Source organism: Euprymna scolopes, chromosome 2, assembly GCF_053919585.1.
Source record: "Euprymna scolopes isolate OS-2025 chromosome 2, ASM5391958v1, whole genome shotgun sequence".
In the NCBI taxonomy this organism is placed as follows: Eukaryota; Metazoa; Mollusca; class Cephalopoda; order Sepiida; family Sepiolidae; genus Euprymna; species Euprymna scolopes.
Window position 1 is genome coordinate 118987093 of NC_136483.1, and position 24276 is coordinate 119011368.

The 24276-nt window shown below is 33.6% G+C and overlaps 1 protein-coding gene across 3 annotated transcripts in view; it reads left to right on the forward strand.

Moving 5' to 3' along the window:
- LOC145295067 (protein SSUH2 homolog) overlaps positions 1-24052 on the forward strand; it is a 130651-nt gene extending 106599 nt beyond the window's left edge. For all 3 annotated transcript variants that reach the window (XM_080141435.1, XM_080141434.1, XM_080141436.1), the window contains 5 exons: positions 1236-1327; positions 7493-7585; positions 13244-13346; positions 19003-19107; positions 23427-24052. In XM_080141435.1, coding sequence (XP_079997561.1) covers positions 1236-1327; positions 7493-7585; positions 13244-13346; positions 19003-19107; positions 23427-23573 — 540 coding nt within the window. In that variant the 3' untranslated portion in view covers positions 23574-24052. The remainder of the gene's footprint in view (positions 1-1235; positions 1328-7492; positions 7586-13243; positions 13347-19002; positions 19108-23426) is intronic.
- Positions 24053-24276: the final 224 nt, after the last annotated feature.

Consider the following 24276-nt stretch of genomic DNA (forward strand, 5'->3'; position numbering starts at 1 on the left):
TATATATATATATATATATATATATATATATATATATATATATATATATATATATATATATATATAAACTCTAGTTCCTTCAGCTATAATCGAAACCGAAACCAAAATTTATGAAGAATTCTTGATAAAATTATTTATAAAAAAAATAGATTACTAAGGTGCCATCAGCTAAAATCGAAACCAAGACTTATGAAGAATTCTTGATAAATTATTTTAAACAAATAGATTATTGACGTGCCATTAGCTATAATTGAAACCAAAACCAAAACTTATGAGGAATTATTGGTAAAATTATTTCTAAAAAAAAATAGATGACTTAAATGCCATCAGCTATAATCGAAACTGAAACCAAAATTATGAAGAATTCTTAGTAAAATTATTTATAAAAAAACTTAACTGACTTGAGTGCCATCAGCTATAACCAAAACCAAAACTTATGAAGAATTCTTGGTAAAATTATTTATTACAAGAAATGGAAGTACATAACAATTAAACGACCCGGATATAAGCGTGACACCGAAAATAACTCACACATATCGTATTAATACATAGATAATAATAATAATAATAATAGAACAGTGTGATGATCTATGGAGTTGAAGGCATGTGCTGCATAATATGAGACTGATAAGATGGATGTGTGAGTCTTAAAGACAGGTTTAGATCTGATAACCTCAGAAGAAGATTAAATTTGAACAGTATAGGGAGACAAATAACAAACTTGGATTTTATGATCACACAAAAAGAATACATGAGTGTTCTTGGATCAGTAGATGTAGAACAGTTAAGGTAGCAGGTCCAGTTCAAAGATGAGATGAAGTAATAAGAATGAATGTGAGAGAAATAGGGATAAATCAAGACCTGGCCAGATATATGTTTGGAAATCAATTTCTAAAAGCCATTCAATACATCCCAGCATGTAAAACATACCTTAAAACTGATGATGATGATTATTAACAACAACTATGCACGCAGAATAATATAGTGTAAATGGCCTCACTATATTAAAGAATGGTGTCTTTTAAGTCATACCATCAAGTTACATTTGTCCCCAAATAAAGGTATTCTAAACATTTAAATAATAAAAAAAGTTTTTTAGCCAAATTTTCTTTTGGTAATTCCTTACAAGAGTAAAGCTGTGGACTTGGAAAACTTTGGAGAGAATGATAAGAATTAAATAACACCAAAATGTAAAATGGACAGACAAATTGATCATTTCTTTTTTCTACAAACAGAAAAGATGCCATCATTGTCATGGCACAGGTCACAGGCGAGTCGGTGGTGATAGAAGAAGATGTGTATTTTGCCACGGATCTGGAAGGGATACGTAAGTCAACTTTTCTTAAAAATGTGCCCTTTTTTATGAATTTTGATCTTGCCCCCACTCCCACTATTTTTATGGAATCACAGGTGCACATAAAATATATGAATATATATTATGCTCTTATATATGAAATTGTCTTAATAATCAAGTACTCTTTTAGGGTTCTTGCCCACTAAGCTTATATGGTGTTACCTAAATAATGCAGATATTTAATAATAAAATATATAAAAATAAAATTTTAAAATGAAATGTTAATAAATAAAATAAATATAATCAAAGAGATTGATCACTAGCATAAATAATATAAATAAATTCATCTAAATGTTATAAAATAGTTTCGGAAATAGTTGATACATTTTCTTACATCATAGAATAAGAACAAACCACACAGGTTTTATATTCACATATCTTACTTAAAAAATGTAAAGATTATAATAGGAAATTTATTGGCACTAGTTCAAATATAAGAGGACCAGAAGTTTCCTAAACAGGAAGAGAGGAGGGGAGCATCTCAAAATGTCAACCCATGGATTTTTGAGATGCAAGAGATGATTAAATGGCAGAACATTGATTTTTCTACTGAAAAGAAATACCTGGAGGATATTTAAATGAAAATACGGAAACACATATAAAAAGGACTTTAAAAGTCACTGAGAAACAATGAAACAGTTTATAACAAAATAGCTCTATTGATGTGCAAATCAAATTAAAAATGATGACCTCACCCGGATTGTTCACGAACCCACCCATGTGCCCAATACTTCCGGTCAGTACGCTAGCCTTCTAGACCTTTTTCTCACAACTTCCCCTCTGGAATCTTCCGACCACTCAGTTGTATCAGTTAAGATAAAAACGAAATGCAATAAATCTTCAGACGTACCTCTCCACCGTACGGCACATCAATACTCTACAGCTGACTGGTATAGCTTCCATACACTTATATCCGATCTACCCCTACATTCCATGTTTAAAAAGGATGTGTTCTCCATAGTATCAGACCTGACCAAAAGGTTAATTGTTGGCATAGACCGATTCATACCATCCAAAAAATTCCAACAAAAACCTAACAGCCAGCCATGGTTCTCCCCAGAATGTGCTGCTGCCATCGCGCACAGAAATCACTTTTTTCCATAGCTACCAACATAATATATGCATTGTGACTAGAGCTGCTTTCAGGACTGCCAGCAACTACTGTAAAAGAGTAATAAAAAATGCAAGAGAGCTATATGCTCAGTCCGTTAAATCCAAAGTAGCTGAGCAGCGGCTTGGTTCCCACCAATTTTGGCAAATAGCAAACAGAATCCTGAACAGAAGCGTGCGTTTTATCCCAACCATCATCAACGGACCTGAGGTCATCTCGTCAGCATCAAACAAGGCTAAACTATTTGCCAAGAACTTTGCAGCTAATTCTACCCTACACGATGAAGGCCATCCTCCTATAACAGACAACATACAAGTATCTGTGCGTGAGGTCACTAAGCTAATCAAGAACCTTGATTCCAGTAAAGCAACTGGCCCTGACGGCATTCCAATTATAGTGTTGAAAAAGCTTCAACCAGAACTTGCTCCCATACTTACAAAACTGTTTAAGTGTTGCCTTAAAAATAAGTGCTTCCTAACACACTGGAAAACCTCATCAGTATGCCCTGTATTTAAGAATTAAGGTGATAAGTCATCCCCCTCTCAGTACAGACCAATAAGTCTCCTGTGTGTCATGAGTAAGTTGCTGGAATCCATATTAAATAGAGAAGTAGTCAACCATCTCAGCAGAAATAACCTTCTTAGTGACATGCTATATGGTTTCCATTCTGCTAGATCTACAGCAGATGTGCTAACTGTTATATCTCATAGAATTAGTGAATCTCTTGACAAAGGCTTTCTCTCCAGGGCAATTGCTCTTGACATATCAAAAGCCTTCGATAAAGGACCTACTTCACAAGATTTCCAGCTACGGTATAACTAGAAATGTTTTCTCGATCAGTAAATCATTTCTCTCTGATAGGCTCATAAGAGTAGTGGTTGATGGGCAGAAATCAGAGGCCCTCAGTATTAATACTGGAGTCCCTCAGGGGTCCATCCTGGGCCCAATTCTCTTCCTGATCTACATCAATGATCTCCCAAAACACATACTTCAATCATTCATTGACATCTATGCTGATGACACAACCATCTATGGCAACACATCAAAAGCCATAAATGACAAAGTTCTCTCTGATTCTCTCTCCTCTGATCTTGAGCACGTGGTACAGCGGGGGGAAGAGGTAGCTGGTTATTTTTATTGCATCTATTTTTTTTTTTTTTTTTTTTTTTACACAGTGGTCACCACTTATCAAGGCCCGGAAGCCACTCAGGGATAAGGGTTATTGCAAGTACATTGCGTTAGTGTGGAGATTTGATGAAGTGTTTACTTAAGGGGGCGGTTCATTAGGAATTTGTTAACGTTGGACTTGAACACATCTAAGTTGTAGTCAGGTGGGAAGCAGGCAGACGGAACAGAGTGCCACAGGCGTGCAGTTCTAAGAAAGAAGCTTTGTTCATGGAATCCACGTTTTGATTTAAGCACAGATGAAGAGTGGGGGAAATTTTTCACAATGGATTCGGCTAGACAGGTATTTTTCGTGAAAGATTGGCGAGAGGGGACCAGAGACTGGAGTTCAGACGAGCACCTGCATGGAAATAATGATAAAACAAGGATAGGCTCGCAACGTCTCTTCTGTGGGAGAGAGGTTGCAGGGTAGAGAAAAGGGCATCCCCCACCAAGCCACAAAGTCTATTTTGTACTCTGTCAAGGCAGGATAGGCTGTTTTTAGCAGCTCCTGCCCAGATATGCAGCAGTACTCCATCCTTGGACGTACTTGGCTTTTATATTGATAGAGAATTGCATCAGTAGTGAGATATCTTCTGGAGCGGTAGAAGGATCCCACCATCTTTCCAGTGACCTTGCCAACAGACTTGATGTACTTGTTCCATTTCAGATCAGGAGTGAAGGTCAAACGCAGAAGCTTGTCAAAACACGGCACCTCACCCAGACGAGAGCCATCCATCACAATTGCTGCCAGATGGGGATCAGAGCATTGATGATGTAAGGATAGGAGTTTGGTTTTAGATGCTTTAAAGGTAACCAGCCACATCTTCCTCCACTGAACCACGCGCTTGAGATCAGAGGAGAGAGAATCAGAGAGAACTTTGTCATTTACAGCCTTTGATGTGTTGTCGTAGATGGTCGTGTCATCAGCATAGATGTCAACGAATGATTTAAGTATGTGTTTAGGGAGGTCATTGATGTAGATCAGGAAGAGTTGGGCCCAGGATTGACCCCTGAGGGACTCCAGCATTAATACTGCAGGCCTCTGATTTTTGTCCATCGACCACTACTCTTATGAGCCTATTGGAGAGAAATGATTTAATGATTGAGAAAACATTTCCAGTTATACCGTAGCTGGAAATCTTGTGAAGTAGACCCTTATGCCATACCTTGTTGAAGGCTTTTGATATGTCAAGAGCAATTGCCCTAGAAAGGAAACCTTTGTCAAGAGATTCACTAATCCTGTGAGATATAACCGTCAGCACATCTGCGGTAGATCTTGCAGAGCGGAAACCATATTGTGTGTCACTAAGAAGGTTGTTTCTGCTGAGGTGGTTTACTATTTCTCTATTTAATATGGATTCCAGCAACTTACTCATGACACACAGGAGACTTATTGGTCTGTACTGAGAGGGAGATGACTTATCACCTGAATTCTTAAATACAGGGCAAACTGATGAGGTCTTCCAGGGAGTCGAAAAGCACTTCTCCTTAAGGCAGCGCTTAAACAGTTTCAGAAGTATGGGAGCAAGTTCTGGTTGAAGCTTTTTTAACATTATAATTGGGATGCCGTCAGGGCCAGTTACTTTACTGGAATCAAGGGTCTTGATTAGCTTGGCGACATCATGCACAGATATTTGTATGTTACCTAGCGTGTTCTGTGTTATAGGAGGAAATATGGGGAGTTGATGGCGTTCGTTGCATAGGCCCTGAACTATGTTCAGTTTCCATTCTGTCTCCTCTTGGATCTTCTGACCACTCAGTTGTATCAGTTAAGATAAAAATGAAATGTAATAAGTCCTCAGATGTACCTCTCCATCGTACAGTATATCGATACTCTATGACTGACTGGGATAGTTTCCGTACATTTATATCGGATCTTCCTCTGCGTTCCATGTTTAAAAAGGATGTGTCGTCTATAGTATCAGACCTGACAGAATGGTTAATTGTAGGTATAGACAATTTCATACCCTCGAAAAAGTTCCATCAAAAACCTAACAGCCAGCCATGGTTTTCTCCAGAATGTGCTGCTGCTATTGCGCACAGAAATCACTTTTTCCACTGCTTCCAACGTAATAGATGTATGGAAACTATAGCCGCTTTCAGGACTGCCAGTAACCATTGTAAGAAAGTAATAAAGAACGCAAGAGAGTTGTATGCTCAGTCCGTCAAGTCCAAAGTAGCTGAGCAGCGGCTTGGTTCCCACCAGTTTTGGCAAATTGCAAACAGAATCCTGAACAGAAGCGTGTGCTCTATCCCAACTATCATCAATGGACCTGAGTTAATCTCGTCAGCATCAGACAAAGCCAAACTCTTTGCCAAGAACTTTGAAGCCAATTCTACCCTTTGTGACCAAGGCCGCCAACCCCCAATATTTCCTCCTGTATCAGAAAACACACTATGTGATATACAAATATCTGTACGTGATGTTGCCAAGCTAATCAAAAACTTTGATTCCAGTAAAGCAACCGGCCATGACGGTATTCCAATTATAGTACTCAAAAAACTTCAACTAGAACTAAACGTTGTCTTAAGGCATCAATTAAAATGGATGGCTCTCGACTAGGGGAAGCTCCATGCTTTGATAAGCTTCTGGGCTTGACCTTTACTTCTGACCTGAAATGGAACACGTACATCAAGTCTATTGCCAAGGTCGCTGGAAAAATGTAGCATCCTTCTACCGCTCCAGAAGATATCTCACTGCTGATGCAATTCTCTACTTACATAAAAGCTAAGTACGTCCAAGGATGGAGTACTGTTGCCACATCTGGGCAAGAGCTGCTAAAATACTCTATCCTGCCTTGACAGAGTACAAAATAGGCTTAGGGGTGGGATGCCCTTTTCTTTTCCCTACAACCTCTCTCCCACAGGAGAGACGTTGCGAGCCTGTCTTCGTTTTATCGTTACTTCCATGGTAGGTGCTCGTCTGAGCTCCAATCCCTGGTCCCCCCCCTCGCTGATCTTTCATGAAAAACATCCGTCTAGCTGAATCCATTGTGAAAAATTTCCCCCACTCTTTATCTGTGTCGAAACCAAAATGTACATTCCATGAACGAAGCTTCTTTCTTAGAAGTGCACGCCTGTGGAACTCTGTTCCATCTGCTTGTTTCCCACCTGACTACAACTTGGATGTCTTCAAGTCCAACATAAACAAATTCCTGATGAACCGCCCCTTAAGTAGACACTTTATCAGATCTCAACATTATGTACTGTACACGAAATAACCCTTATCCCCAAGTGGCTTGTGGGCCTTGATAAGTGGTAACCACCTTGTAAAAAAAAAAATTTATCCACTTTCACAAAAGCTTTTATATTATTTTGTTAAATAGTAGGTATGTACATCGTAAAGTTTTTCTGTATTTTTGTTTTGAAAATAGGCTTAATTTTAAATAAGCACCATATTTTCTAATATCAAAATATGTTACACAACTCTTAATTCAAAGCAGAAATTGGATCTGGTATCCAGGATGTTGACATTTTGTTTTGAATGAGGTGATGTCTGATCAACACTGCTGGGGAACCATGATAAAATTATTTTGATTCTAAATCTCTGAAACAGTTCTCATGGCAAACAACTGGTGATCCTTACAAGAGCATTAGTATTATAATACTGGTTGGATCAAAATTCTGTGTGAAGACCAGCGTACGTTTCTGGGAGCAAACTATGACACTAGCAAAAAATTGACTGAGTTACTAAGTAAAGAGATTTTTAAAAAAAAAGGCTTGAAACAAAAGATATTTTTAAATAACATCTTGTTGAATAGTTTTAAGGTTTCAAGACATTATATGTGTGTATACTTATAGATACACATGTGTATGGATGTAAACATTTTTACTCAAATTCTTTTATTTCTATTTTGCAGGTGTCGCACATGCTATGGCGATGGCTTTTTGACATGTCCATCTTGTAACAGACATTGTAACATCAGATTTTACCTAGAATTAACAATCCAATGGTAAGGATATCAATTTTTTGAACACGCAAGTACATGCTCACATGCACCCTAATCTGAAGAATTCGATGATGTATAACAATAATTCCTCAAACAGAACAGTTTTGCATCACTTCTATGTCCTCTTACGAAAATTAAAATCAAAATATAATGATACTAAACCTTATCTCTAGAAACCTTATTCTAATGTTCATAAAACTCTATTATATAATTTTAATTCTAAAAAAATTCTCAAATTTAAGGCTTTAGCTCAAGAGGTCTTAAGAGAAAATTAAAATTCAGGGAATTTTAATTTATTGATTAGGGATTTAATTCAATGCAAAACTTGATATATTTGAATTTTCAAATTACAAATTGTTCCCATATTATTTCCTCTAAAACCCCTATAAAAATACTTAAAAAAAAAAAAAATGAAATTGATGCTTGCTGCAAAATCAGTTGTTATCAGACTGCTGTTCTGTTCAGTTTTAGGTTGTTTATCCTCCCAAGCTTTACTTTCTCTCTAAGAAGAGGTTAGTTTGTTGCTAATCATATATACATATACACAGGCGGCAAAAAGAAAGTCTGCGCTTGTAATTTTTTCAAAAACTGCAAATTTAAGCTAAATTTAATGTAACTATTTATACAAACTATACCTCATTTGATTGGCTTTTTATTCTTCTATAATTTTATCTGTTCATATTTGATTTTTAATTGAAATATTCTAGTGTTCACGTCAATTTAAAAAAATAATTTCAAATTGAGAAGGCAAACAGAAAGTCTGCACAATGGAAAATTGTTATTTAAATGTAACTTTAGGACATTAATACAACACAAATACAACAGGAACACAATGAACAAGTAATGAATTTAGTAGCATAGTCTTCTGCAATTTGACAGCCTGCAATCTTTTGGGAATTCCTTGAATTAGACTGCAGCAATACTCCAGGGAAAGGGCATCCCACTTTTCCTTAATTTTTGTCCAAAGTTCTCCCAAATTTGAAATTTTATCATTGCGTAGTTGTTGCTTGATGTAATGCCATACATTTTCGATAGAATTGAGGTCTGGAGATTGTGCAGGCCAATTCAAACAGAACATCATGCTCTTCCAGGAACCTCTTGACATTGCCAGCTGTGTGAATGCGAGCATTATCCTGCATGAAGATGGGATTATCATTCAAATTCCGACCAAAGTAAAGTAGAAAATGCTCAGTCAACATATTAATGTACTTGGTCGAATTAATTTGACCTTGCAAGTGAACAATAGGCCCTGGACCATTGGTACTAATAATACCCCACACCAAAACTGAACCACCACCACCTTGCAGCATTGAAACTAAGCGCCTAGGATTAAATTCTCATCTTTCTTCTGACGGACATACTGCCTACCATCACTGTCTAACCTATTGAACTTGCTTTCGTCGCTAAAAAGCACTTTTGACCAATATGAAGAGTCATGATCTTCATTGCATCTGACAAAGTCCAGATGGCACTTTCTGTTCTTTACAGAAATCATTGGTTGCGTCTTGCAACATATCCTCGCAAATTAAATTCCTTTAATCTGTTCTTAACAGTAGAAAGAAAGCACTTTTTAACAAGATTGCACTGTTGTTGGATTTGGGAAGCCATTGCAAATCTGTTTCTCAGGCTGTGGATCTTGATAGCATTGACTTCCCTGTTAGAAGTAAGTCTAGTACGACCAGATTTAGGGGCACCACGAACACTGCTTTTTGGTGCTTTTGCACAGTCTTTGGTACCGTTTTCTCATCAATTTCAATCTGCGGCCGATTTTTCGATTGGATAAACCAGAAAAGTGGAGATTAATGAGCTCCTGACAATCACTAAGAGAAAGTTGTGCCATATGGACAAAATGTTATGTTGTATAACCTGGAACAACAACAATTACGATTAGAGATGCTTTGTTGCCTGTTCATGGATATTTTAAACTGATTTAGGGGCGATAATTTAAGCTGGTTTTAAGTGAATTTGTTGCTATGGACTTTCTGTTTGCCTCCTCAATTTGAAGTTATTTTTTTAATATAGAATATTTCAATTAAAAGTCAAATATGAACAGGTAAAATTATAGAAGAATAAAAGGCCAATTAAATGAGGTATAGTTTGTTACATTTACAGTTACATTAAATTTAGCTTAAATTTGCAGTTTTTGAAAAAAAATTACAAGTGCAGACTTTCTTCTTGCCAGCACTCTATATATATATATATAGAGAGAGAGAGAGAGAGAGAGAGGGAGAGAGAGAAAGAAAGAAGAATACAAATTTAAGACTGTAAAAATATATTTTACATGGATTTATTGTGCGATAGGATATTCAAATAAGATATATTGAATTTTCCTTAATGAAATGAATATATATATATATATATATATATATACTAGCAGAAGTACCCATCGTTGACTGGGTTCAAAAAGCGCCTTCAAAAAATGGTCTTTGATGTATGATAGTTTGAAAGGTTATGAAAAAGGGTGTGCATTTAAAGAAATAACTTCAAATTTTGGGGTATCGATTTATCGTGGAAAAAATTTTTTAAATTTTATTGTCGAATGAATAATTAAAACTTTTAACCATTTTCAAGGAATTATATCTTAATTTATATTTGATATTTTTAGCTGGGCTCAGTTTCCAGTGTTTCTGCAAAACCAAATGTATCGATGAAAGATTAAACCAATGTAGAGTGTCAGTTGAAATTTCTAAAATATACATGCTTTTGCATAAATAATTGTGCATTGGTTATTTCTTCTATTATTATATACATATGCCATTCCCAAGCAGTTGTTTCATTGTTTCATAACTCTTCAGTGTGGCTAGACATAGCAGCATATCAATCTATATCTTCTATATTCCTATTTATAAATTTGGGCAGTTCATCACTTTCATAATGACATTGAAATCCTGATTTTATGCACAAAATAAAATAAATGTAGCTTACATGGACATGTCTCATTAATTCACTATTATACTTTTATAAATGAATGGCCCTTTTCATGTTATTACAGTTTTCAAATTGTGGATAGAAAATTAGCATTTCGAATGAAAATTTTCTGAATTTTGGATGATTTGTGATTCTGTTCAGTATTGTAAATTATTAACAAAGTCTCCCCTTCCCTTTACAGAAAAGCAATATCTTCCTCCCAATAAATTTTGACAAATATTTTTATATTGTGGATAGATGATTTGCATTTTTGAGTACAAAGAGTTTTTTTCAGTCTTTTACGACCATTTTGCTTCTGAGGTTTGCAATTTTTGGTTTCCTCAGTTTTCTCAGACAATGCTGAGAAACGGATCACACTAGTAAAGTATATTTAGATAGCAAACTTTCTGTTAGATATATTTTGTTGCATAAGATTGACAAATAATTCTTCATTTCTTTTTTTCAATACTGTTTCTTTCTTACTTTTGTGAAATTGATGCTTCCATATTTTTATTTCCATTTGTGCAAGCATCAACAATTCTATTAACCATTTTCAAGGAATTATATCTAAATGGCATCTTGATACTAATATTAATATCAACAATAATATCAATCATATCATTATAATATAAAATTTTAAAGTTATATTTTTAGAAATATATGCTCCTATCCTATAAGATTGGGTTAGTGTTCAGCAGAGATGGGAAGCAATTATAGATCTTTTTGGCTATCTGTAGCATTTCATAAATATATACTTGTTGGAGTCAAGTACGTTTAATGTTTATGCCGTCAAGAAGTATTAAAAGCAAAGTGGTTTCCTCTGACTGTTTATAATTGCTATTTGTGTTAACTTTTATGTGGAAAAGCTGACTTGTGATTTCTCAGGATAAGCTTGAGTTGACATTTTATAAAGCAAATTAGGGACAATAGATGACCTGCAATTAAGAACAAATATTTCCAACTATCTGGTTTCTTTGTTCATTTTATGCACGTTAGGCAGGACGGAGGCGGGGGTGAAGGATTTTTATTGAGAAGCCTCTGACTATGGCTAATGACTGAATTTATTCTTTATCTGGACGACACATTTTAGGTACATTTTCATTTTTCTGACTCTTCATATAATAACTCAACTTCCTCTAAAATAAGTTATCAAAGTCTGATAAGAATTTTGAGAAAAAAGACCAAATTATTAAAATACAGGGTGAACCTCTCTCTCTCTTATACACACACACACACACACACACACTCCATAGAACTAGTACTGAGATTTAGTTTTTTTTGTGCAAGTAGATTACTTGTCTGCCAGATTTCAATCATAACTCTCTAACGTTCTTTGTTTTATCTCATCAGTCGGTGTGAAACACTCACCAACTCATAAGCAAAAATAATGTCCATCAAAACAATTCCCAAGGTTTTCACAACCAAAATCAGGGCAGTGCCAAAAGAGGAGTGGGTGTCAGAGGTATTGCCAATTTTCCATGTCATATCAAGTTGTGTTTATCATTGAATGTCAATGAGACAGGGACTGTTAAACATTCATGATTGAAATATGGTGGATAGATCAGAGATAGACTGAAATTTTTTCGAACCAAGTGTGGAAAGTATTTTATTGGTGATTCCATGGATGTTTTTTTTTTTACAGAGATCATCCTGTATTTATATTTTGTTTTTTATTTAAATCGAATAGTGTTAATTTGTCATGTCTACATGAAAAAAAAATATGTGCACTTAGCATGAAATATTTAGCATTATACAAGGATTTATTTATGAAAAGAAAGTTCAACTTTCCAAGATGTCATTAGCATCGCTCTTGTAAGTATTTATATAAACATGAAAATCAAGCTAAGTTTATGTCTGAACAAAATCCATCCATGCATTTTTCTTTTGTATAAAAATCAGACTTTTATCATTTTTCTCCATCTTTCCTGAACACCATCCCAGTTTAAACCAACAACAACAATATTAGTAATTTTAGTAGCTTATGTAAAATAGATTTAAATAAGATTAGGTGTGAAGAAAGCATCAAGCAGAAGGTATGAAAAGAAAAACACTGCAAAAAAATGGGTGAGTAAAAAAACTAGGATTGGATATTCAGAGTATACATAAATACTGTTATGTCTGCTAATTTATTATTAGCAAACAGGCTTAGCATTCCTAAAAACTGGATAAATTTACATTATAAGTTATTGAAGCATTAATATTTTAAAAGTCTGACTTTCATAAATAAATGCCAGTAGAGTAAATAGTAGTATTAGTAGTTGTAGTAGTGGTTCATATTGAAGAGAGTGGAAGGACGAGATTTGATGGTCATTTGTTGCTGTTGAAGACCCTATTATTTACCAGGAATCATACAATATTTATTTTCATCACAAGAATAAAACAAATATTTTGGATCATGTTATTTTAGTGATATCATTGGTGTTAGTGTGATTGCAAGAGTTTTTTTTATGTACTATTAGTTTAAAAAAGTTAGTTTTTTTTATGTACTATTAGTTTAAAGAAGTTAGTTTTTTGTCTACATACTATTCATTGTTTGAATATTATCAAGAGTAGTTTTTTAACAGAAAATGTATTTTCCTTCCTTGTTTCAGTTTGAGAAATTAACTTTTTGCCTACATACATGTTTTGTTTATCCTCCACTATGAATGACTTAAATGTTGCACCCAATAAGATCACAAGTAAGTTGAACAAGTTATGGAACCAGTAGTTTAACTTAAGGAAATGGCAAAAACTTTCCTCACTTTTCATTTGCAGGAAAAATCATGTTGAAGATTTTGTTTTTAATGAATCTACTCTGCCCTCAAATCTTGTTAAGGACGTTCCAGGAACAACCACATTTGAAGAAACCAACTTACGGGTAAGTAGAATTGTTTTTTGTAATTCCATAATTTCCGTGATGTAATTTTTATTTTCACACTTTTTACAATTGCAACATTTTTGTCTTGTTTTAAGTGTTTCAGCATTTGATGCCTTGCACTTATTAAAAGTTTCAAGCGAATCTATTTTAACTTGTAAAGATATGCACATTTGTTTATTATAAGAAATAATGTCTAAGAATAAACAGTGATTCATTGAAAAAATGTATTTGCTTACTTCTTTTTTTATTATTATTAACTTACTAGCAAAGATAGCAAGCATTGCCTGGGAGTAAGAATAATAGAAAAGGAAAAGTTTAAAAAGAAATGTAAAATTTTTGCTTTTAAAACTTTTCTCTCCCACTCTACCTTTCCCGCAGTCACATTATTTCTACTTCCCCTGACCTTTTCTTTCTCTCTCTAATTAGCTTAATATAATAGAAAGAAAAAGAAACTAACTTATTGACCTAGTTTCAGTGTTGATTTTTAAACAACTATTAGTAAGAATGAAAAAAAGCTTTGTTTTTTTTTTTTAATATCTTAAAATTCATATTTATTCTAGCTTTCAACCTGTGTGGCAAACATTTTGGAGGAAAAAAAAATATAATGTTTTACATGCTTAGTCAGTCGTTTGAAATTTGGGAAAAGTATAATTGTTTATAACTTACATAATTAGCTGGAAGTTCATGACTGAAGACTGCAGCCACTGTAAAGGCATGCTTCAAGAGGAGTAAAGAGAAGAGACCAACAATGGAGAAGGAATAGAGAGCACAAATGGCAGAAGACTACAACAAAGCTCTCACAATCAGACACCACCTACATATGTGGTAACTGCAACAGAGTTTGCCAATCCAGATCTATAAAAAAGACACTACAGTTTGACAAAGACTAATCTGAGGTGCAGAACTCCATTATCTCCCGATACAGACAGATACCAACAATATAACTAGCAAACTAAAAATCTGTTGGTGGTGAGAGAAATATAGATTGACATTGAAGCAACTGTGAAAAAATGATTAGAGAGAGCAAGAGGGAAAATTTGGAGGAAGTGAAGCTCTTTTGAGCATCTTTCCCAAGAAGAGGCACCATGTTTGATGGTGAAAGAGACTATGATGTTAAAAGTTACCATATTTCACCTATTTTGATTGCTAGTATTTGCTTTCTTTCATTTTCTCCTTGCACAATTATTATGCATTTTTTTTACTCTGTGTAGATGATTACTTTAGCTAGTATCTGTATAAAGATTAAAAGAAATTAGAAAATAATGAGATTGTCAGTTCTTACCAAAAAAGAAGAAAAAAAAAAACAATTCCTTTGAGGAACTCACTTCTCATGTTAACAGTAACAATATTTTGTCTGCTGATTTTTTTTTTTTTCATTTCTACTCTTCTTGTCCTCATGTTAATCAGTTCTACAAAATAAAGAAATCAAACATCAATTATTTTCAGCATTTGATGCCTTGCACTTGCATCAAAAACAGGATTTTTAATAAACAATTATACAACAATTTGTAGATTTGACAGAGACAAAAACGAAAACAGTCAACTTTATTTTTATTGAAATCACTTTAGACAATGCATGAAGCCACTTGATGTAAGGAACTAAAAACAAAAAAAGTTCATGGTCAAGAACTAATCAACAATAAGTGTTATCTGGATAATTTCCAACACAGAAAACAGCACTTTTTCTCCTTTGTCAGAAACCTTGCTCATGAAATATAAGAACTAAAGGACAAAAATAAAGAAAGTGAAAATTATGAAACTGCAAAAAGCCAAACTCAACTTTCTACTCACTTATTGGTGAGGACTGAGTAAAATATGCTCTAATAGGTATTTTTGAAAAGGTATGACTCTCCCACATTTCATTCCAAGTAATTATATAATTCAAATGGATTCATATGTCTATGATAGACATTCAACTCACTAATCAAAAGAACAAAAAGGTCAGAGGTACTGCATTCAAGTCCAATGACGTCAACAAATGTCTAATAATGCACATGCACAAACAAAACATGTATGCAACAATTAGTCAATCTGCGTTTTATTCAATCTTTGTTTTAAAACTTTTCTAGAATGTTTGGTGCAATCATCTATACAAGCTGAGACAGTCAAACAAGTAGGGTAGCTATTTACAATGTCCCTCCACAGGACAGAGTTAGACACTAGGATCATTTTTTAACGTGGAGAAAAAGAAACACAAATTTTAAATTGTCTCAGTCGTGAAGAACTTCTCCTTCACCAACAGAACAAGAAATTGAAGTGCAGCATCTGAAGAACAGATACTACACTTTAATCTTGGCCTAAAGGTCAAACAACTAGAGTAGATTGCAATGATCCATCAAGACTCCATGTCCAAACAATCTATGCATCAACAGATTTGAGCAACTTTGATCCCAATGAGAATCTCATTGTTGAAGAAATACTACCTGATATATTCAACACATGTGTAAAACTCTCAAGTAGACATCAAGCATCAGCATCGCACACATAAAGCAACCATATAGAAAGAAACAACAAAAATCAACTTGATTAAAAACCTGTTGACATGTTACACACATAAACCAGTGAACAATCCAACAGCACAACGAAGTTGCTATCTCGGATTAACTCGCACATAATTTCGTTATGTTTAGCATGTTTAGTCCACCAGTAAGCATGAGTTATTTATTTGTGAACTGTTATCTTCATCTTCATAGTTGTTGTTGTTTCACCACATTCTGGCCGGCTCATCCTCTAACGTTCTTCAGATGGTTAACCGCAACAGGATAGAAATGCTGAGTCTCTTAACTGTATCCTCAGTTATTATCGCCTTCCATGGTCGTTATTGTCTCACCATGTTTTGGCCAACTAATCCTCTGGCTTGCTTTGGGTAGGGTTAAAACCGCTATCTTCAGACAATGCTCGCCTGGAACTGTTCTCAATGCCTTTATCTACTGTGCTACGGGCCCCTAACAACAACTATAAAGATGAGGATAACAGTTCACAAATAAATAAATACACAAATTACTCATCTCGAAGGATTCCAATAAAAAAAATAATATATGGTCAAAAAAATTCTGGTCTGCTGTAAGTGTATTTTTAAGAATCTATAACAAGCAGCAAGGCTTAATGTTGCTCAAGATTGAATGAGAAACATTAACCCATGTAAAGTTTTTCACTTTGCTTATATCATCTTATTGTTTTGTTTTTTTACTGCCCCCCTCCTCTTCTTTCACATTCTAACATTGTCAGAAGATGAAATTTGGCAAAACTCTAAAATAATGCCTTATGGTTTCAATTTCAGTAAAATCAGATATATGTATCTGAAGTTTTAAAGGTTTATTATTTTTAACATACTTTTTAATAAAAAATATCACACTTTTACACTATCAGAACAAAATTTTGTAGCCAATAAATGGAATTTTCAGATAAAAAAAAACAATGGTTTTTTACTGATTTTTTTTGTCAATTTTAATAAATTACAATTATTAGCTTCCAAATTATGCGATCAAAATTACTTGAATATTACCGAATTATTAAAAAAACCTTTAATCGTGTTAGCAGGTGAAAAATTGTGACCATCTTGTTTTAGTAAAATAAATCGAAATGGAAAATTACCTCCCTTTTGAACTCTCCTGTGTCTTAATAAGCAAATACGATCGTTTTCTTCAAATTCTGTTTTCTATTTTCTTTAATAAATAATTTTCTAACTTATTGATTTTTGTAATTTTTGGATATAATCATCTTAAAAATACGAGGAATACATTGTTTTCATGTGAAATTTAGTATTATGATTTCCGAAATTTTGTTCTGATAGTATAGAAGCACCAGGTTCTGACCTCGTAGTTCACTTGGTGAAAGATTTGAAACCACTTCCATTGTTTCCCTCAGAGAATTCTATACATATGATTTAAATCTCATAAAAATAGGATATAATTGATGATTTAAGTGTGATTCTGCTTCATTGCACCTTTAAGAGAACGGAGATTCAGGAACCATTTCCATTGTCTTCCACAAAATATTTTACATAAGAATACACTTTTAGTTTTTATAAAGATTCTTTAACTTCTCTTTCTATAGGAACACACATATAGAAACTTACATTTATATACATAGACATTTGATTTAAAAAAACTAAACAAAGTATGGAATATGAACCCCAACCGACTTCAGTGCAAAAAAAAAAAAAAAGAAATGGACGCATATTGGTCAACACTGGTCTTCATACATCACCTCTAAACAAAAAGAGTATGTTTTTATATATTTACACAACTTTAATTAAAGTTTGGATTGATATTTTTATTAAAAATAGTAATAAAAATGAGTCATATTATTTATATATTGACATTTTCATTTTATTCTATTTTATTTTATTCATTATATTTTACATTTTCAAGTGGATTTTCGCAAATTGATATTTTTATTAAAAATAATAAAAATGAGTTACACTATTTATTCGGGACCAAGATTGATATATATTTACAAAACTTTAATAAACTGTTGTGGAAAGATTGTATCACACAATTTGAAAAAGGTCAAAATAATAATAATTAAAAAAAAAAAAAAAAAGTTACATTATTTACAAAACATATTTATACAACTTCATTAAATTTTGGATTGATATTTTTATTAAAATAATATTAAAACAAGTCATTATTTATTCGCGACCAAGATTGATTTTTATGTACAGTGTGTTTATATAGATACAAAACTTGGAAATTTTTGAGCGGATTTTTGCGACACAGAGTGTTTATATATTTACAAAACGTTTTAATTTTCTTTGAAAAAGGTAAAAACAATAATAAAAATAATAAGTTATAAGCTCCCTAAAATGAGGCGTTTCTAAAACATTTTATGAGGAATAGGATTTTGTTTACATTAAAATATAAATCCAAACTTTAAATTTGTGTAAATATATAAAAAAATTCACTCTTGCTGTTTACAGAGGTGATGTGTGTGCAAAGGTGAAGCAAACCCATGTTGACTGATATGTATCCATTTTTTTTTTCGTATTGAAGTCAGATGCGGTCCATATTCCATACTTTGTCCAAAAAATTGTACATGCATGTATGGGGTCCAGAGATAAAATAACTCTCGGGGAGTCCTCAAGCAAAATAAGGTTTAAAGAATGTTCATTCATTTCATATGAATCCGATAATTCTATTGTTGGCATTGGTTTCCTCAATATCTTTGTAGATAGAATTCTTTCTAGAAAGACATTAGGTACTTTCAGGACGGACTATGTAAAGGTTGCCAATAGTGAGAACATTTCTCCGCAACGAACTAGATTTCAACTTGTTACACCCAGGTTCTGAGTCTGCATCCTTAACCACTTAGCTACTGTCACCTCCTAGTAGAATAATAGATCAGTAGACTGGCATTAAAGTAACTATAAAAGAAAACAAACGAGGGAATTTTTGGAGGATGAAGAACAACAAAGTTTTATTGTGAAACGAACTACCGGTATTGTTATTGTATTTTTTATGTTTTGATTGTTGCTTTATTTCCTTCTTGCTTGGACATCAATCATGCCTACATTGATAACGCTTTTTTTTTTTTTTTTTTTTAATGAATAAATGAAGACTTCTTATTTTTTTAAAAAAAAGCTGTCTTGTATTTGTTTTTCTATTGTAAACAACCTGTGTGTTTAAAATAATAATTTACCATCCTCTTCTTTTAGGTATGGCCTATAAACCATTTTTTCATCCCCGAAATCAACCAGGCTTCTGAAAATTTGATCAATCGACATACATCGGCTTTTCCATCTGAAAGAATTTTACAGCAGGTATAGGTTTTTAATATTTCCTTCTTTTTTTTATTTGCTTAAGAATTAGAGCAACCCTAAGCCTGTGAAATGTTTTGTAATGCTTTTTCGTGTATGTCCATGCATCTTTATTAAAAGTGTTGTCTGTTGGCCAGTCTGTTATGTTATGAAATAGGTTTTTCATTGCTAAACATGCAACACAAAAACACATCTTTTAATGCATTCACATGGTCATCAACCTACCAAGCTTAAATTTGAAACAACATTTTTTGGTCTGTCAAGAGCACTTTAAGAATCACCCTGGCCGTATTAAACCATTGTTGACCTAGGCAGCAGCTACTGCTTAATAAGGTCCTGAACAATAATAATAATAATAATAATAATAAGGGTCTCTGCAAATAATGAGGTTCATTGTCAACGCAGCATTATCAAAGGATGATTAAATCAAGAAGGCAACCTGTGCATGTATCAGCAATCTGTATTCGATGAAAGCATTGCATCTGCAACAAGTATTGCTGAACACTTCTCGTATATTGGATTATCAAAGAAACCAAAGAATGAAACTTGGCTATTGGACTTGACTGTCTTGGGAATAGATAGTTTCCTACTTTGGAAAAATGGGAACAAGCTCTTGGGTATCCTGAACACTATTACCAGGAGAAAGGTGTTCGCTCTTTGTGGAAATCTCATTGGACATCTCCAACAAGTGATGAGCAAAGTGATAGACAAGTATACAAAAATTAATCTACTATCCTCGAGATGTATATAAACAATCATGAACTGCATCAATCAAGCAAAGGAGAATAGTATGTCAATAGCATATAGATCAGATTTTATGCTTGCGATAGTAATAAAAATGTTCTGCTGAGCTGACCCCTGTTCTCTCCAAACTTTATAACAAATTTCTTGCCAAATGTTCTTCACCTGATAGCTGTAAAATCACTTTTGTGATATCAGTATTCAGAGATTCTGGTGAAATCGCTGACCTGCCAAAATAATCGCCCCAATCAGTCTCCTGCCACTCTTCACTAAAATATTTGAATCACTAATCAATTTGGTGATAGTCCATCACCTTAATCCCCTAATACAGTTTTGTCTGAGGTGTATTTGCTGATGATAGCAAGTTCTGTTTCTGAAATGTGAGCAAAATAAACACACACATATTCAAAACAATGGTTGAATCATTAGAAAATTACATCCAGTTTGTACTAAAATGCAATAAAAAAATAAATGGTCATAGTTAATGTTATTAAGACAATGGTCCTTTCTTTTAACAATTGTAAAAAAAACCTTTCCAACCACCAATTGCCATGGCTAATAGCATCATACCATATGAGTACAACATTCAGACTCCTCAACCTAACATTCGCAAATAACATGAATTTGAAAAAATACATAGAAGATACAGCCAAGTCTTCCAGTATCTCTACAAAGCCACTATTTGTTCATGGAGTATTGTTGCAACATTTGGATTGATGTACTAATCACTAAGTTTCTCCTTCTTAGACAGAATTCAGAAAAGCATCCCTAATCTAATAGGTCCCACACTGTCTACCAAGCTCCATCCTCTTTCCCATCACTATAGTGTTGTATTGTGTGTTTGTTTCAATGGAATGTGCTCTGCCAAACTTGCTGCATTGATGTCTCCTAAACATAAATATCCTCAACATAAATATCCTCAACCAACCTGAAGATCAAAAAAAAAATCCAATTCTTTCACTGTAGAGGTTCATAAATGCCGAAAGATTTCTACTCTAATAGCTTCTTTCCAAAAACTGGTTGTCTTTGAAAGTCCCTTCCTGCTCCCTGTATATCTGACTGTACCAACATGCAGAAATTTAAATGTAATGTGAACAAACATTTCGCTGTACAATCTCTCAATTAGGATACCTTATCAATATGGCTCCTAATTCACAGTAGTCTTTTATGTCTTAGAGGCAATTTCTGTCTTGTTTAGGATAAATATCAGTATAACTAAAACAATAGGTTCTAAGTAAGGATCTGTGTGGCGTCACCTCTTAGTTGTTCTTATTTTCAACTCTATTTTGACCCAAACTAGTGAAAGTACTTGTCAGTGTCACATCTATAAGGTAAATAGAATTTATTGTTTACAGACAATTTATGTACAAAATATATGCCTATAAAAATATATGCCTAAAACTAATTAGTCTTCTTTTCTTTTTTCTTTTTTTTACATGGAGGTCACCACTTATCAAGGCCCGGAAGCCACTCGGAGATAAAGGTTATTGCGTGTACAGTAATCAATAGGATAGTATCGCAGTAATCATTAGTAATGGAGATTTGATAAAGTGTCTTACTTAAGGGGGCAGTTCATCAGGAATTTGTTTATGTTGGACTTGAAGACATCCAGGTGGGAAACAAGCAAACAGAAGAAAGTCCCACAGGCATGCACTTCTAAGAAAGAAGCTTTGTTCATGGAATCTACGTTTTGATTTAGGAATAGATAAAGAGTGGGGAAAATTATTGACAGTTGTTTCAGCTAGACGGGTGTTTATTGTGAAAGATTGGCGAGGGGGGGGGACCAGAGATTGGAACTCAGACGAGCACTTGCCATGGAAATAACGATAAAACAAAGACAGGCTCGCAACATCTCTTCTGTAGGAGAGAGGTTGCAGGGTAGAGAAAAGGGCATCCCCAAAGCCACAAAATCTATTTTGTACTCTGTCAAGGCAGGATAGGCTGTTTTTAGCAGCTCCTGTCCAGATGTTGCAGCAATACTCCATCCTTGGACGTACTTGGCTTTTATATAGATAGAATTGAATCAGCAGTGAGATATGTTCTGGAGCGGTAGAAGGATCCTACCATTTTTCCAGCAACCTTGGCAACAGACTTGATGTACGTGTTCTATTTTAGGTCAGGAGTAAAGGTCAATTCCAGAAGCTTATCAAAACATGGAGCCATCCCTAGACGAGAGCCATCCATTTCAATTGATGCCAGATGGAGATCAGAGCGTTGATGATGTAAAGATAGGAGCTTGGTTTTAGATGCATTTAAAGTAACCAGCCACCTCTTCCCCCACTGTACCACATGCTCAAGATCAAAGGAGAAAGAATCAGAGAGAACTTTGTCATTTACGGTCTTTGATGTGTTACCATAGATGGTCATGTCATCAGTATAGATATCAACGAATGATTTAAGTATGTGTTTTGGGAGATCATTGATATAGATCAGGAAGAGAGTTGGGCCCAGGATGGACCCATGAGAAACTCCAGCATTAATACTGTGGGCCTCTGATTTCTGCCCATCAACCACTACTCTTATGAGCCTATCAGAGAGAAATGATTTAATAATTGAGAAAACATTTCCAGTTATACCGTAGCTGGAAATCTTGTGCCCTAGAAAGGAAGCAAAAATTTCCATCATCATCAGATATTAAGAATTTGAAGCATAAAAACTGTTGCCAAAATGGATTTTTTTTCACTAATGAGTCGCTGCTTATCAAAACTAAAAATCACTCGAGGATAAGGGTCAATAGGATGGATAAATTGATATCTAAATGATAAATACTATAAGAGGAATGAAAATCTCCACTCAAAATAGCAGCCAACTTAGAAAACAACAATTCTTTCCCCTATATCAGAAACATCAATTGTGGAATGTAAGAACAAAAGGATAAAAAATAAGAAGGGAAGCGAGAGTAATGAGGTTGCCAAAATTAAACTGAAATTCTACTTCCTATTTTCTGTAAAATGGCAACTGTCTTTTATTGTTTTCAATGTGTGATAGTTTGATAAGAATAAATCACAAATAACATTGAAAAAAAAACATAAAAGTACAAAAAATGGTTGATATGCTATGAAAGCAACAAATTAAAATTCTTTTAAAATCAAATCTAAAAATAGATTTGTATTTAACATATATAATATTCCAACAATGCTAGGTAAATCCAATTAGAAACCGTCGTAATATACCAATGAAGACAAGAATTAATTTTATTTTACTGAATAATCTTATACTTTTAAAATCAATCCTCTTTTAAGTGTTGTTGGCTGGAATGCAGCACAAGAAAGTTGGAATTTGTAGGAAATTTACGAATGGTCAGACAAAGTTGCGCTTAGGCAGTGAGGTGCAAGAACGATGGAGGAAGAATGCATGGGTGCATCCAATCATATTCAAACAACTTCCCTTTCTCATTATATTTCTCAGTACTAGTAATATTTGAATAAAATCAAGGAGTTGACCCTAGGACATCACAAGACTGCTGCATGTTACTGCACCCAGATGTCCTGTCGCTTAATAAGACTGATGTCTTAGTAACTACATTTTTATATCACTCGTGGTAAATATGTGAATATTGATTCTTCTTTTTCTCTTCACAGAGGCAGACCATTCGAATGATACCAATTTTGGAAGTGAAATATACCTGGAAGAACGTTGTATCTGATTTCTTTATATATGGTCTTGACAAAAAGGTCTATGCACCAAAATATCCATCAACCTGTTGTTGTGGTTGTACAATTCTGTAGACATATTTTGTTTCTATAAAATTTGTCAAATATTTTTGTCTACACGAAATTTTGACAAATATTTTTTCCAGATAAATTTTGTCAAATATTTTTTCCAGATAAATTTTGTCAAATATTTTTTCCAGATAAATTTTGTCATATTTTTTCCAGATAAATTTTGTCAAATATTTTTTCTAGATAAATTTTGTCAAATATTTTTTCTAGATAAATTTTGTCAAATATTTTTTCTAGATAAATTTTGTCAAATATTTTTTCTAGATAAATTTTGTCAAATATTTTTTCTAGATAAATTTTGTCAAATATTTTTTCTAGATAAATTTTGTCAAATATTTTTTCTACATAAATTTTGTCAAATATTTTTTCTACATAAATTTTGTCAAATATTTTTTGCTTCCATAAATTTTATGAAATATGTTTTTATATAAATTTTGTTAACTATTTTTTCCCATAAATTTTATCAAATATTTTTTTCCAACAAATTGTATCAAACATATTTTTTTTACAAATTTTGTGAAATACAGTATTGTTTCAGTCATAAAATTGTGAGGGTATTTTTAAGGTTGCAAGCAATTATTTTGTGTAGACTGGTTGATAAGTCAGCTTATATTTTTGCATGTGAGTTATTCAAGAACTCGGAAATTCAACACATTATCTTTATTCTGCTAAATGAGGCTCAACTAATATGTATAAAATAAATTCATGT